The sequence below is a fragment of the Theropithecus gelada genome, chromosome 20 (genome assembly GCF_003255815.1).
Source record: "Theropithecus gelada isolate Dixy chromosome 20, Tgel_1.0, whole genome shotgun sequence".
Lineage (NCBI taxonomy): Eukaryota > Metazoa > Chordata > Mammalia > Primates > Cercopithecidae > Theropithecus > Theropithecus gelada.
The window spans coordinates 47655610-47671648 of NC_037688.1; the positions used below are offsets into that span (position 1 = coordinate 47655610).

General features: G+C 58.0%; 1 protein-coding gene across 2 annotated transcripts; it reads right to left on the bottom strand.

Annotated features, from left to right (window-relative positions):
• Nucleotides 1-2624: 2624 nt before the first annotated feature.
• Nucleotides 2625-15965, bottom strand: DBNDD1 (dysbindin domain containing 1). 2 transcript variants are annotated; one of them, XM_025370858.1, is made up of 4 exons: nt 15726-15965; nt 6141-6287; nt 5641-5781; nt 2625-4261 (listed from the first exon to the last, which is right to left on the bottom strand). In XM_025370858.1, exons 1-4 carry the CDS (start codon nt 15754-15756, stop codon nt 4104-4106), a joined length of 477 nt encoding a protein of 158 aa, XP_025226643.1. In that variant the 5' UTR covers nt 15757-15965; the 3' UTR covers nt 2625-4103. The 2 variants fall into 2 exon arrangements, with proteins under 2 accessions (XP_025226643.1, XP_025226645.1); XM_025370860.1 differs by lacking the exon at nt 15726-15965 and adding an exon at nt 8360-8390.
• Between the last annotated feature and the right edge of the window lie 74 nt (nt 15966-16039).

Below are 16039 nucleotides of genomic sequence, written 5' to 3' on the forward strand. Positions count from 1 at the left end.
GAGTGGGAGTGGACAGAGGGGGTACCCTGAGTCCCTGGGTCCTGCTGCTGGAGGACAGTCGGGTCCAGGGTTAGATGGGAGAGGCCCCAGGGCTCTGGCCCCTGTGGTGCTGAGGCTGGCATGAGTGTGGCTTCAAGAGGGACTTGCGTGGGGCACCTTCCGTGGAGGCGTGTTGATGTGGTCATAAAGTCACTCAGAGGAGCCTGGGCCCAGCACAGAAACCCTCACGCTTTGGTAGAATTCAGAAAAGGAGAGGGTCAGCCAGGTATCAAGGGTGAGTCAGGTTTCTAAAGCAGCTGTTTGGATTGGTGGAAGCTGATCTGTTGATCTGTCCTTAAAAAGGATTAAAAAGGAAAGTCCACACCACCCACAGGTGCGTGGCTGAGGGGGGAGGAGGAGCTGTGGGGCCTCACACCTGGGTTCCTCATCCGGGCACTCCCCCACCCCCGCCTGCACCTTGGCTCCGTGGCAGCACTGCTCCGAGTATGAGGGACTTGAGTTGCTTAAAAAACCTGGCCCCTGTCCTTGGGTGGAGGTGCTCTCACTGCAGGATGTATCTGGGTCATCGGTTCGGTTCCTGTGATCCCTTTTTGTTGGAGTCCTGGAGAGGGAAGCTCTGCAGGGCCCCAGCCGGCTCAGGGGTGTTTGTGGAGAGGCCTTGGTCCTGAAGCCTCAGCACGCGGCTGCCTCTGACCCTGGTGCCTGTTCATGAACCCTTTTCCTGGGGTTGGGTAGCTCCTAATTTTTATTAGGGAGGCCCCTTCTGGGCTCTGAGCTCCAGGCCCTTTGGTGCCTTGAACTGAGGGAGGCTTTGCTTTTTCTTACCTGGGGTGTGTGGGACTCGGTGAGGATGCCCCTTGCGCTGTCTCCAGCACATGACCTACCTCCGGGATTCACTGGGGTCAGCAGCAGTGTCAGCCTCAACCATGCCTTGGGGTGGGGGGGATGCGTGTCTAGGTCACCTGGGATGGGACCTGGGGGATGCCCATTTACAGTTGTCCTGGGTGAGCGGTCGTAGGAGGAGGCCCTGCTTGTGGGTCACCTGGGATGGGACCTGGGGAAGACACCCTTTTGCAGATGTCCTGGGTGAACAGCTGGAGGAGGAGGCCCTGCTTGCTGCCCTGGGCACTATTTGTTCTCAGCCTCTCTCTCGACCTAGGCCAGATCAGACACTGGGGCTTTGTAGTACATTTTATAAATTGCTTGTTACGTTGGCCTTAGAGCCTCAAAAATATAATTTCCAACTGGGGGTGAACACGTTCAACTTTTGCCGTTTGTAAAATCATATCATCGGACTCAACAACTCTCCGGCACTCAACCTTCATCATGGCCTCCACCAGACCCAGAGTAGCTGAGCCACTTGGGGTCCGGTTGGGGCCTGGTCTCAGGTCTCTCAAATGGAGGTGGGGGTGCTTCCTCAACCCCACCCTGCCCCGGTGACATCGTGGCATCTGGTGGCCTCCGGGATGCAGGGTGGTCATGGGCTCATGGCTCTGGCCCCGCTGTGGTTCCCTCCAACACCCCTGGGAGAGCCTGGGTGTCCGTTTCGTCACCTCCCAGCCGGCTGCACGTGTCTGGGGTCCTTCATGATGATCTGGGTGTGGGATCCTTGTGCCTCCCCTACCGGGCTGTTCCCCCCAGACCTGTCTGCTCGGCACCTGCCTTCACCCTCACCTCTTCAGGGCTGTCACGCGCCTTCCCCTCAGCCTTCCTGCATGTGTCCTTCACAAGGTGTTCCTTATGTTAATCAGGAGTCGTCTCACCCCCTGAATCAGACACCATTTTCCACGGCCTTTTCCCCCGTCCTGGGCGTGACCTGCAGTTTGCCTCATCAGCCTGTTGATGGTGGCTCAGCTGCACCTTTGCTGAGAAGCTCCATTGGCCGGAGTGACACCTGCGGGTGCTGCTGTCTGTGCTGTGGTGGTCTGTGCACCCTGCGGGGACACGAGCCTTCAGCCCCCGTATTTCTCAGCCTGCCTGCCTCCCTGCCTCTGCCAGAAGGGAAGGTGGAATGGGGTGGATTGCGTGTACCTGTGCACAGCCGGTAGCTGTGCACCCTTTCCAGAAGGTACATCAGACGGAGGCCGTTTTCTGGGTCCATGGTCGTAGGACACCTGACTGAGAATGTTCATGTATGGGAGGCCCCAGGCTTCTCCCCTCAGAGCCCAGCACGGAAACACACAGAGACCCATGGGTCTGGCAGAAGGGAGGTCAGCCCTGGCCAGGCTCCGTGGCCATCTCATTTCATGAGTAGTGACAGTGGACAGGAGTTTAGGCCTCATCTGGTGCCTCCGCATGACCAGTGCCAGTGGCGTCTGGGACAGGAATGTGTTGAGAGCGACTCCTTTGCTGGGGAGTGACTCCCTCCCCTGGCCTGGGCCACCTTTACGAACACGTGGGGCAGGACTTTCACTTCCTTAATGATTCCTTCTGTTGTGTAACTTTGGGACTAGAAATCCAGGACACTCATCCCCCAAATGGGACCCAAGTGAGCACAGCAGAGCCCTTGGGCTGCTGCAGCTGGAGAATGATCAGGGCATGGAGCCCAGGACAGCTCAGCCCACACTCCTCAGCAGGCACCTCATGCACTCTGGTGTTGGGAAGGAAGAGACTGCAACCAGGCCTTTGAATGCGCAGTGATGCTTTAATCCCACTGTTTGCAAACGAGCTCTGTGGAAGCTCAGCAGGAAGGATGGAAGACGGGAGGAAGACCCTGGCGGGTGGAGGTGTGGTCAGGGACACAGGCTGCCTTTATGGGACTGAAAGAGAAAGCTGCCTGGCTCTGTGTGACTGGAAACCAGGGAAGGAGACCTGGCCGAGGCAGGAACTGGGTTTACCAGCAGTGCTGACAGGCAGCGGGTGGCTCAGAAGTGGGAGCAGCTGCCGCCTCTAAAGTCCCGTACACAGAAGGAGCTCAAGGCATGCCTGGGGCATCTCCAAAGCTCTACTGACAGTGAAGGCCAGGAGCCTGTTTTCCTTCCCCAGAAGTGTGCTCATGGGAAATGGGGCTGGGGCAGGTTGGCTTGCGGATGGAAAGTAAGCTTACACTTTCGTATTAAACTCATTCTTTGACTTGCTGTCAGGTGGGAAGCCCGTTCTGTGAGCTTCAGCATATAAGCATTGGGAGGGCATGAGCTGGGCCCCCAGACACCCCAGAGCAGAGGGAGCAGGGCCTGTCAGCCTCCTCTGCTGCTGCCGGACACAGACCCACGGGTCCCATGGGCCCCAAACCTGCCCAGCAAGTTTAAGGGCTGTGGGCAGGCCGTGTAACCGGGCAATGGGATGTGAGCAGAAACGAGGATGTGGCCTCATAGTGGGTGCAGGACAGGGAGACGGTGAACCCCTCCCCGAGAGCATTCCAGGAGGTGTCACCAAGTTTCCGAGGCAGTCTGGTGATATTTGGTGTTCTGAGCTAAGGAGGGAATGGACTTGCCTGTCACGCAGGGACCAAGAGAAGCAGGTGCAGGTCTTAGAGCTGAGCCTTGGGGAGGGGACTCTAGTGAGACAGTGCCTCGTGGAGTAGAAGAAGGGGCAGGATGGAAATCAAGGTGGGAATTTTGGGGCCGCTCCTCCATGTGCTTTGCTGGACAGCACATTGTCCCATTAGCCACTACCAAACCTGCCTGTGGCTTCTGAGCTTGGTAGCACAGGTAAGCGCGGAGGTTGGAGCAGCCCCCGGAGTTCCTGGAGTGGCTGTCACAGGCCTGGGTCCCCCTCACCCCAGGGCCGCCATGGGCCACTCCACTTCTCACCACGTTTCCGGCAGTGACTCTGTGGTGCTGTCTTCCTGACTCAGGGCCCAGGAACAAGCTGGACGTAAGGCCACTGGGCTGTGCTTGTGCTGGGTCTCCCAGAGGCATCCAGGGGCCCCATGTGTCCCCCAGGAAAGCCGGCTGGTCTCCACACGAGGCTAAGACCTGTGCCCAACAGACAAGGCAGGCCTTGGGGCTGGCAGGGAGCTGCCCCCAGGGTGTGTGTCAGGAGGTGACGGCTGGAGCCTCGTGGGGGTGCGAAGTGTGTCTGCTGGGTCAGGACTGCCCAGATCTGCCATCGTGATGTTCTGACTCCAGCCCTGCAGGAGCTGGAGGGCAGGCGGAGATGGCTTAGTCCTCCTGGGGCCTCTCCACAGTGAGAAACGTGTCCAGGACTGTGGCCTGCCGCTCAGGGTCACCTAGGGGCTGCTTCTCGCGGTTCTGCTCAGCCCTTGTCCGCGTCCAGGAAGGGGAGCGCAGGCAGCCAGCCCGGGGCAGCGGGTGCAAACCTAGGGGGGTGCGGGCAGGGCAACTCAGCGCGGCCGAGAGGCCTGGGTGAATGCAGGAGGGCTTCAGGTCCCGCTGGCCTCCTGGGCCACCCCTGCCAATGCTCTGCACCGGCCCCTGCGCCTGGCGTGCACACATCTACCTCTAACAGGAGGCCCCCACCACACACTGGCCCCACCGGAGTGGTGGACATTGTGGTCTGGGTGGGGCCTGGGCACTGCTCCCCAGAGTCACTACAGCCCAGGCTGAGCCTCTCCTGCGTGGTCAAGTGACCCTGGTGGGGCCTCCCCAAACCACCCCCTGGCAGGTGTCCTAGCTCAGCCAACCACTCCCGTGAGCCCTGCAGGCCTCTTGGAGCCTCTGCCCCATCATGGGCCTTGTGTCTCCGTGGTGCAGGCTCTGTGGGGCTGGGGATTCCGGTGGGCTGGAGTCTGAACCCCTCACTCCACCTCCCCAGCCACAGTAGCACATGCCTGGGCTCATGGGCTGGGTGGGAAGAGTTGCTACCAACATGGAGATGATGGGAACTGGCCAGGGTCAGGCAATGGCCGTGTCCTGGAGGTGAGCTGGGGGCTGACTCACCAGGCCCCATTCCCTCCCAGACAGCTGGGGCTGCAGCAGCCCAGGACACACAGGCCGACACCCCTTCCTGACACCTCCAGGAACCAGGGGAGCAGCTGGCCGCTGGCAGGATTCACAGTGGGGCTGGTCCTTTTAATGAGGTCCTGAGTGGCCTGGGGGGTGGGGAAGCAGAGGCCGGGCCAAACTATCCCAAGCAGGGAAGGCTCGGCCCTGATGCTCTCACAGTTATCACTGAAGTTCACACAGGTCACGTCAGTGTCCTTCACTGGCCATTGTCAGAAGAGACTAAGGACACGCTGTCACAGCCTCAGTGGTGAGTCCTGTGCTCTGGTCATGCTGAGCACGTGGCCGTGCCGGGGGCCCTGCTCGCAGGCAGAGTGAGGACACCGGAGCTGAGCACGTGGCCGTGCCGGGGACCCTGCTCGCAGGCAGAGTGAGGACACCGGAGCTGCCTTCAGGCCAATGGCAACACTCCATGGGAATCAGAGGAAGTTAAGTGAGCTGAGGAGGGGCCCGGGCTGGTGATCACCCCCACCTTTCATTCTTGGCCCAATTTATGATGAAAATTCACGTTCATTAAATTCTGCTTTTGAGGGGACAGTGGCTTTAGCCTTCTGTCGTTCACTTGAAAAGTGAAGTTTTAAGCAGCTGTGATGGGGAAATTGCTTCCAGTTGGGCAAATAGCAGCGTGGTGAAATGAAGTGGTGACGGATTCTTGCTAAAACACACGCACACCTCCCAGGACTTCCCAGGGGCCTCAGCCCACCACGCAACCTCCCAGCCCCGATGCCGGCCTCACCTGCTGGGGACTCGGTGTTGAGGTTCTCGTCGTCTGAGTCAGCAAAGACCTCGGCCAGCTCCTGGTCGGACATGTCGGTCAGCTCCGTGAGGTCCAGGAGGTCGAAGTGGACCTCCAGAGAGGAGACACTGCTCAGAGGCTCTGAGGGCAGAGGGGGTACGGTCAGCCCTCAGGCCCTCCCACAAGGCTGCTTAGAGCCCTGGGGGTCTAGGAGAGTGTGCGCTGTGTCCTCCCACAAGGTCGTGGGTGAACCACAGCTTCCTGCAAAGCCCAGCACTATCAGGATCTGATGGGTGTTGCGTATACTCATGACTAGAAGGCTTTCACTTGACAGATGGTGCAGCTGAGGCCCAGAGAACCAAAGCTGCAAGAGTCTAGTGCACAGCGCTGGACCCAGAGCCCCCAGGAGTGTTTGGACAGGAGGTGGACCCTGCTGCCTTGTCTCCTGGGGGAGCTCACGGGGTCCTCATAGAGTGCACTGGGCAGGGAGCAGTACTTACGCCTCCTCTCCGTGACCTGCAGGAGCCCTGGTGCTGGTATTGGGATGCCCCCCACCTCCTCCTCCACAGGCGTGTGGCCATTGTCCCCTGTCCCGTGGGCTGGGACGCCCAGCGCTGCCTGCAGCACCTCAGCCTCCTTAACGATCTCTGCATCCAAAGACACAGGGTGTTACCTTGAGACCCACAGGGCTCCCACATCCCTCCAGAACGCGGGGCTGGGTGTGAGGACTTGGCACATCCAGTCCTTTGAAACTCTGGGCAGTGACCAGCAGGTGATGGGATGGCTGGGCTTGTGACCTCATGCCTGGACCCCAGACAAGGGGTTGGGGGGCTTCAAGGAGGCTGCCCCTTCCCCTTGGGCCCGGCCTCCCCTAGTGAACAAGGACTCTGAGATCCAGATCACCCTTGGTACTCCAGCACCCGTGAAAGCAACACCATGCAGGCCTGGAAGTTCCACCAGGGCCTGCGTGGCTCATCCCAGTGCTGTCCTGGCCTCTGAGTTCTGGCTCAGCCCAGGGTGCCCTGAAGGATCATCCGTGAGTTTCCATGCCCAGCCTCTTGGTCCCCTTCAAACCAGAATAGCCCCTCTCCACTGTCCTTTTAAAAACCAATGTTGTATTTGAGTTCAGAATAACACATTCTCATTAAATGAAAGAAACCAGGAGGAATAGGCAGGCCTGCCGTTCTGTGATCACTTAGCCACCAACCACGCCTCACAGTCGAGCAAATATTCTTCCAGGTTTTTTCCTTTTTTTTTTTTTTTTTTTTTTGAGATGGAGTCTCTCTCTGTCACCCAGGCTGGAGTGCAGTGGCTCAGTCTCAGCTCACTGCAACCTCTGCCCCCTGGGTTTGAGCGATTCTCCTGCCTCATCCCCCTGAGTAGATGGGATTACAGGCATGCACCACCATGCCTGGCTAATTTTTGTATTTTTAGTAGAGACGGGGTTTCACCATATTGGCCAGGCTGGACTTCTGACCTCAGGTGACCCATCTGCCTTGGCCTCCCGAAGTGCTAGGATTACAAGGTGTGAGCCACGGAGCCTGGCCTCATTTTTTCACAAACATAACTGTTCCTTTTTGTTTGTTTGTTTGAAGACAGAGTCTTGCTCTGTCACCAGGCTGGAGTGCAGTGGCATGATCTCGGCTCACCGCAGTCTCCACCTCACGGGTTCAAGCAATTCTCCTGCCTCAGCCTCCTGAATAGCTAAGACTACAGGTGCGCGCCACCATACCCAGCTATTTTTTTTTTTTTTTTTTTTTAACTCGTGATCCACCCGCCTTGGCCTCCCAAAGTGCTGGGATTATAGGCGTGAGCCACCGCGCCTGGCCCAACTGTTTCTTTTTTATACTTAACAATTGTTTTGTCAGACGAGAGCAGGAGGCCCCTTGGCTGCTGACCCAAAGCTAGAGACATTGGCAACTCTTAACGTCCATCCCTCCACAGATCCCCTCAGCCCTCCCCAGCTACTCACCCTCTCATCCAGGGCCACATCATTCTAGCAGCCACCTCACTTGCCACAGGCAGCCAGAGAGTCCTGTTAGCCAGAGTCAGGCCTGTCCCTGGGGGCATGCTCCCCTTTGGCCCTAGGCCCTGCAGGTCCATCTCTTAGGGAAGAGACAAAGCACTTGCTTTTTCCCCCACCCATTGCCCCTGCAGGAACCTGTTTCCAGATGGCCCTCCTTCCCTCAGCTGCTTCCTGGACCCTGCGTGGCAGGGGCCTTCTGGGGACACCAGTACTTCCCCCCTGAGTAGGTGCTCAGCACACGCTTGTCAGATGGACAGGTGCCCTCCTGCTTCTGCCAGGAGCACCCTGAGGACCCTGTGAGGTATTTTTGGCAGCCCCCAGTGGTGAGCACTGATCGTAGCTGGATGTGCTTGAAGCCGAGGGGAGCAGCTGGGATTCGGTGCCAACAGCTGCCTGGGAGGGGTGGGCCTGTCCTCCCCCATGGCACTAGCTGGCAGCCTAGATACTGCCAGGTGAGCCTGGTGGGTCTGCAGCGTCCGTCCTAGCGCACCCCCACCTCTCCCCAGTGGAGCCGATGGAGCTGCAGGCCCGCAGGTGCCCGGCCTCCTGAGTGAGGAGCACCAGTGCAGGGCTGGGAGGTCCCCATTGGCTTAAGAACTGGGCAGTGTGGCTGTAGGCAGGTGACCTGGCAGCGAGCCGAGTGTTAGGCTCGGCCTGGGCAGCAGCCCTGTGGCCTGACGGTGCCCCACCTGCCTCCTGTCTGAGGAGCCGAGTGCTGTGTCATCGCATGGCCCATTTCAGGCCTGGGGGTTGGGCAGGCTGGACGGGGCTCGAAGAATCTGGTTTCTACCTCTCCACTGGCATCTGGAATGAGGTTTCTGAGCATCCTAAAGGGTCAAGTTACTGGTGTCTTGGCCCACCCCCAAGTCCAGCAGGGATACCTGCCTGCCCAGAGGGCACAGGGGACAGGGGATGAGATGTGGACTCTGTTCTAAGGCTGTGAGCAGGGGGACCTCCCGGACATCAGCAGGAAGAAGGCTGCTTGACCACTGTCCGTAGCGCTGAGGGGGCACCCAGGGGAGGGGACGCCCCCAGGAGACCCAGCCTGGCCCTTGGGCCCTTCCTCAAGGAGAAACAGTGTAGCCCGCAGCCCCAGGTCCCTGCCCACAGTGTGCTCATGTCCCGCTGGACGGTGCTGTGGTCACCGTTCCAAAACGCTTCCACACAACTCAGAGCGGTGGCCATGGCTGCAGAGGGCGTAGCTCTGTCCCAGCCTTGAGTCTCAGGAGGGTGCAGCAGGGGCCTCAGACCTGCCAGGTCCAGGACAGAGCAGGGGCTGTCCCTCTGGCACAGCTGATCCAGAGCCCTGAGAGCAGGTACGAGTGGGGAACCGAGGTGCAGGGTAAGTCACTGGCCAGGAGGCCCTGCTCTCAGGATCCCCAGCTGAGGAGGCTACAGGGGCTCTTACCTCCCCAGGTTTATAGGCCAGGCATGTCCCCCATGGGCACCCTCACCCCAGAGCAGGACTCTGGGGAATAGCCCTCAGCTCCACCTCTGTCCCTCCCTGCCCCTCCTTCTGTCCTGAGGGGCACCCCCTCCTATTTTTTCTTTCTTTCTTTTTTTTGAGATGGATTTTTGTTCTTGTCCAGGCTGGAGTGCAATGGCGCGATCTCGGCTCACCAAAACCTCTGCCTCCTGGGTTCAAGCGATTCTCCTGCCTCAGCCTCCCGAGAAGCTGGGATTATAGGCATGCACCACCATGCCCAGCGAATTCTGTATTTTTAGTAGAGATGGGGTTTCTCCATGTTGGTCAGGCTAGTCTCAAACTCCTGACCTCAGGTGATCCGCCTGCCTCAGCCTCCCAAAGTGCTGGCATTATAGGCTTGAGCCACCGCGCCTGGCCTCTCTCTCTCTCTTTTTTAAGAGACAAAGTCTCCCTGTTGCCCAGGCTGGAGTGCAGTGGTAAAACCATAGCTCACTGCAGCCTCAACTTCTTCGGCTCAAGCGATCCTCCCACCTCAGCCTTCTGAGTAGCTAGGACCACCACTCCTGGCTAATTAAATTTTTTTCTGGTAGAGACAGGGTCTTGCCGTATTGCCCAGGCTGATCTCGAACTCCTGGGTTCAAGCGATCATCCACCCTGGCCTCCCATCCGCTCCTCTCTGGTAGCCCCCTGATATCAAGGAAACCTGGGGCAAGAGCAGTTCTGCAGAGAATCTCTGTGGGGACAGCACCCTCAGAAGCAGGGTGGGGCAGGTGGTTCTGGGTTAATAATGACAGCTGGGTGTGGTGGTACACACCTGTGTGGCGGCTACTCGGGAGGCTGAGGCAGGAGGACTGCCTGAAACCCAGGAGGTCAAGAATGCAGTGAGCTATGATCGTGCCACTGCATTCCAGCCTGAGCAACAGAGCAAAACCCTGCATTAAAAAAAAAAAAAAAGGCAGTGGCTTATGGTTTTCTAGGACAGTCCCAGCATTCTGTGTTTATTGACTAACTCCATTCTCACCTCACCCTAACTCCCAGCTACATGGGGAAGACTCTGAGATTTGTACTTGAGAGGAAAAAGCTGAGGCACAGAGTAGCTCAGCATCTGTCCCCAGCATGCAGCACAGGGCTGGCCACAGATGCAGCTGGAGCTCTCAGCCATCACCTGTCAGCCTGTTCCTGATCATGGCGTGGGGATGGGAGACAGGGATCCTGGTTCAGAGCCCAGCAGAGGGAGCAGAAAGTCCCTCACTTGCTGGCTTAGGTTCCCTGGGTCCTGACCCCGGGGGAAGTGGATCTCTGAAGGAAGGTGGGACAGAGGTGGAGTCTCCCCTTGTAGCCCCCCTCTCGCTGGGCAGGGCCCCTCATCCAGACGAAGGCTCTCATTCATTCACCCAACCAAGACTTCTGAATCGCCCTCCGTTCTGGGGACATGGCCTAGACAAAATAGATGATTCCTGCCCTTCTGAGGGGCAGTCAGTGCAGGGAGCAGTGTGGGGCTGTGCTCCCATTTTAGGGAGGGTCTGGGAAGGGTGCTCTACCGAGACTTGGAGGAGAAGCCTGCAGGTGGGAGGGAGCCGTGTGATACTGGGGGGACATGCATAAGGGCCCTGAGCAGAGTGCATCTGAGGACAGCTGGGGGCTGTGAGGCAGGGCACGGGTGGGTGTGTGCAGGTTGTGTGGACCTTGTCAGGACTTTGGTTTCTACGCCGAGTGAGCTGGAAGAAGCTGCTGAAGGGTTTGAGCTGAGTGGGACAGCATCTACCTGAATTTTTTTTTTTTTTTTTTTGAGGTGGAGTCTCACTCTGGCGCCAGGCTGGAGGGCAATGGCGCAATCTCTGCTCGCTGCAAACTCCACTTCCTGGGTTCAAGCGATTTTCTTGCCTCAGCCTCCCGAGTAGCTGGGATTACAAGTGTGCACCACCATGCCTGGCTAATTTTTGTATTTTTAGTAGAGACGGAGTTTCATCCTGTTGGCCACGCTGGTCTTGATCTCCTGATCTCGTGATCTACCTGCCTTGGCCTCCCAAAGTGCTGGGATTACAGGCGTGAGCCACCGTGCCCGGCCAATACCTGCATTTTTACGATGAGGCCAGCAAGGCACAGTCCAGCGGGAGGTAAGTCTGCAGGCACTGCTCCCACCATCCACCATGTATGCTGGGTGCCCTCTGCTTGTGCTGGGACAGGGACCCCAAGCAGAACCTCAACCAAACAGCAATCCCCTTCCCCATCTTGCACTGGAGAAGGGGCATGGGAATGCCAGCAGTCCTCATTATAGATCCTGGGGTCCCAAGGGACCACAGACAGCTTCTGGGACAAAGCTCTAGCCCAGTGGAGCTGCACAGCAGCCCTGTGTGGAATGAATATCATAATTGACAGTGAATATCATAATTGAAGCATCTTTTCGGCTGGGCGTGGTGGCTCACGCCTGTAATCCCAGCACTTTGGGAGGCCAAGGCAGGCGGATCACTTGAGGCCAGGAGTTCGAGACCAGTCTGGGCCAACATGGCAAAACCCCATCTCTACTAAAAATACAAAAATTAGCCGGTGTGGTGGTGCGTGCCTGTAGTCCCAGCTACTCAGGAGGCTGAGGCAGGAGACTCGCTTGAACCTAGGAGGCGGAGTTTGCAGTAAGCAGAGATCACGCCACTGCACTCCAGCCTGGGTGACAGAACGAGACTCTGTCTCAAAAAAAAAAAAAAAAGAAAAAAAGCATCTTTTCATATTTCTACATTCCTGAGACAGCAACGCATCTGTAGCTAATGATGTCGGCATTGATGGGATTCAGTCCTGTAAGCATTTGAAGCCACCAGGTATCTAGTCTGATCCTTCCCCACCTCCCTTTGGCAGTGACCTGGTCTTTATTCTGTGAACTCTGGTGCCTTGGCCTGTGTTGAGGCTTTGGGGAAGGAAAATTTGGAAGATGCAGCTTTTCCCATCAGGACACTAATTTTTTGGCCAGAAGAATATGATGCCAGGGACACACAAGACCTGAGCACCCAGGAGGGGCAAGATTGATGTTGGCATGAAGAGGATGCAGCTGCTGTAAGGCATGCTCGTGATTCCTCTAGTGACTGAACCTACCGTGTAATACTCACAGCATACAAATACGTGTTCGTTAACCATATCGGTAAAGCTGTGGTCAACAGCAGGCTATTAGCAGTTAAGTTTTTGGGGAATCAAAGGCTCTATGTGGATTTCTGACTTTGAGGGAGGTTGGCGCCCCTAACCCTTATGTTGTTGATGAGTCAGCTATACACGCATGTCCACAGCGTGATTTGCAGGAGCCCAAAGTGGAAGCAATCGAATGCATGTCAGTGGCTCAATGGATAAACAAAATGTGATTCAGCCCAAGAAGGACTGCGGCACCGACACAGGATACCACGTGGATGAGCCTGATCACCTCATTTGAGTGAAAGCCAGGCCCAGAAGGACTAATACTGCATGACACCGTTCTTACGAAGTGTCCAGAATAGGCAAGTGCATAGAAATCCGATCAGTGATTGTCAGAGGCGGCGGGGCGGCGGGGGCAGTGGAGAAGGGGAGAATGGGTATGGGTTTTTTTTTGGGGGGGAAATGAAGATATTATAAAATTAGATAGTGGTGGTGACCTCACAATTTTGTGAATATACTAAAACAGTGAGTTGCACACTTCAAAAGGGTGAACTGTATATGTGAATAATATCTCAATTTAAAAACAATCCTCAGTGGAAACAAAGGTTGCTCTTGGCTGGAGTTGATACTCGCATACACTGTGAGTCAGCCACGCACCAGACCCCCAGGCTCAGCCCCAGAGCAGGCTGGGACTGGGTAGAGCGAGAAGCATCAGCTCCAAGCAGCTTGTATCTAGTTCCTGGCTGCATTCCTAGGACCGAGCACACAGTAGGTGCGCAGTGAACAAATGAGGGTGAATCAAGGAGCCCACTAGCCCACGGTTAGTAAGGAGCTGTGCTAGGAATCACCCAGGCCTGTCTGACACCCTCTCAACAAGCTTGTGGGGAGAAGAAAATTTCTCACGGGCGAGACCTGCTGCTTTTCCCAGGGTGGGAACCAGAGGCTCAATGCCAGGCAGGCATGGGGGCGGGTGCTGGCAGCCCCCAGGGTCTCCAGGGCCAGGGCAGAGGCAAGCAGGTGTTTCTGATGCCCCAGGAAGGACCCCGGAGTGTGGGGTCACAACAATGTTCTGGTCCTTACCCCAGTACAGCCCCTATCAAGGGGGACCCAACCCCCCTGCAGGGGCTGCTGGTGCCCTGGCTGATGAGTGGGCACTGAAGCAGCACCCCAGTGAGGGAGCCAGGAGTTGGGGTGCCTCAGCCCAGCCCCCAGGCTTCCCTGAGGGCTGATTGCTGATGCCCTGTGCTCTGCTGCTGACCTATTTTCCAGCACATTCTCGACTGGAAAACTTGGCCCAAATCCTGTTCCCTGTTGTGTGCCCAGGGCCCTGCCCAGAGCATCGAGAAGGCACTTGGCACACACCACTGTATGGATGAATGTGCTAATGAAGTGAATGAATGAATATCATAAACTAAATGGCTGCAGGGAAGGCAAGATGGTCACAGAGGCAGGGGCCACCTGCCCCCCATCCCCCAGCACCTTCCTCTCTGGATTTGGACCCCCAAAGCATTTCAGGGATGCTGGGGTAGCCCTGTCTAGACTCTCAGCCTCCTGAGGATCCCTCTCTTTCTCCCTGTGGTCCCTCGGGCAGACTGAGTTGGGGTGGGTTACAGCCCTGGCTTCCAGGTGGGGCCCTCAGCGAGGGCACACGTCACATTCCTGTGCACACATGCACCTCCGTGTTCTACATTTCATATTAAGAAATAATTCCTTTAGGTGCAAAAATAGTGTTTTAATAATGCTTTATAAAAATCGTAGTTTACAGATATTTCTGATTATTTATCAGTGAAATAATATGTCTAGATTTGGTTCAAACCACTAATGAAGGGAGGTTGGTGGTAGTCTGGAGAGGAGGCTGTGGGCCTAGGGGCTGGGATATCACACATGGGCCTTTGTCATGCTGTTCTCTCTACTTTTGTAAGGTTTTCAAAAGTAAGTGATAAGTAATGACAGTTATAGTCACCAACGTGTGATCTCATGAGGTTCCACAAAGTAGGCATCACTGGCCACTTTGCAGACAAGGAAACAGGCATTGGTGTCAAGAGTGTGAGCCCTCAGAGGACAGGGCCCTATCTTCCCACTAAGTCCCCACCCCAGGGAGGGTACTGCGCAGAGCCGTGACCTGTAGGTAAATACCTGTGCACTGATTGAGTCAGGTATCTGAAGCCCCCAGCCAGTAAGTGATGGGCTCAGAAACTGAACCTGCTTTCTCTGCCTTTTAAGCTGCTGGGAAGTCCTCCTTTTTTCCCAAAGGAGGAGGGAAAAGAGATTAACCTCCACTCCCAAATGCCTTGGGCTTCCACAGCCCTGCAGGGGAAGCAGTGCTGTCTCCACTGACAGACATGGAAATTGAGGCTCAGAGGAGCCTGACTGCCCACAGTTCACAGCTGGAAACAGGTCTGAGACCCCCAAGCCCTCACTCTCAACTTCCAGGCTTCCTATGTCCACAAAGCTGCTATTGGGAAGACCCAGGGGACTGGGACTATCAGTGTTAAGAAAGAAATCTGATCCCTCCCACAAATGACAAAACAAAACCCAAATCCACCAGCCCTGGGGCATTCGTCCCTCCACCTTGGACTGCAGATACACAGGGTGGGTGGACCTGCTCCTCCTGGGGACGCCACTGTGTGTGGCTGGGGGACTGAGAGGTTCCCATGTAGTTACAGAGTGGCAGGCTGGCCTGTGCCCTCAGGTACCTGCTGGCTCCCTGCAGTGGGACCTCTAGGAAACCAGGAGGTGGTGGCCTTGGCTGGGCAGGTGGAGGTGTCTGCAGTTTGCATCCAAGTTCGTACCTAGGCCAATGGAACCTCGAAAGCCCTTTTGGAAAAGGCTCTGGGAAGCGGGGAGAGTCTGAGAGCTTTCTTCCCGTTACCAACTCCAAGGTCCTGCAGTAGGGCCTCCACCATCAGGGCAGGGAGCGCTCCACGCGCACCTACCCTCCCCGGTGAGCGTGCGCCTGGGCCGCGCCCGGACCAGCCACGCTTGCAGCTCTGGAGCCCCCGGCAGGCCGCACCCGTGCATGCCCCACGCCCCCACCAAGACGCATCTCAGCCCCTCGCCCCTGGCAGGATCCCTGCCACGGTCTACGGCCCTCGCCCCCGGGACTCGCGGCTGGGCGAACAAAGCGGACGCGCTTGCAAGCGACCAGCGTCGCCCCCACGCCCCACCGACAGGGACCCCAAACTCCAGCCTCGGAACGCCCCTCCCCCGCTCCCCGGGTCACCGGCTGACTCTGCTGGGAGGGGGCTCAGGACGAAACTCCGGGCCACCCACCAAGGAGCGTGCCCGGCACGGCTTCCCGGGCCGGGAACGCAGAGAACAAGGGGGCGGAGACTCGGTCTGTGTGCCCCCAGCCCCGCGCGGGGACCGCGCCCGGGAGGTGCCCCTGGCCCGCCGGACGCCCCCGAGTTGCCAAAGGGGTCTCCCGGGAGCCGCGAAGGGTGAGCCCTGGGGGGAGGGGCTGCGGCTCGCTGCGGGAAAGCGCTGCTCGGGGGTCTCGGGGGCTGGGGCTGAACTCACCTCCGGGGCCGGCGCCCTCCGGGGGCTCCATGCGGCCGGCGGGGTCTGGGAGGGGCACCGGCGACGGCGGTGTCGCCTGGCCCGGGCGCCCCAACAGCTGCGGCAGCTACTCGGCCCCGGCTCCGGGCGCAGCACATCGGGGCAGCAACCGGGGGGCCGCGGCGGCAGGGAGGAGCCCGCGGGGCGGGGCGCGCAGCTGCTCCCGGGCCCCGGCCCCCTCCCAGCGCCCCCCCAGCCGCAGGACAGGTGCGGCCCCGCCCCGGCCCGCGCGCGCCCCCTGCCGGCCCCCGGCCCCGCGGACGCCTCCCCCGCCG

Coding starts and splice junctions, on each gene's coding strand:
- DBNDD1 (XM_025370858.1), bottom strand. CDS start 15,756: ATGGAGCCCCCGGAGGGCGCCGGCCCCGGAG. Junction 6,288..15,725: donor GGAGGGCGCCGGCCCCGGAG/GTGAGTTCAGCC, acceptor CTTTGGATGCAG/AGATCGTTAAGGAGGCTGAG. Junction 5,782..6,140: donor GCAGGTCACGGAGAGGAGGC/GTAAGTACTGCT, acceptor CTCTGCCCTCAG/AGCCTCTGAGCAGTGTCTCC.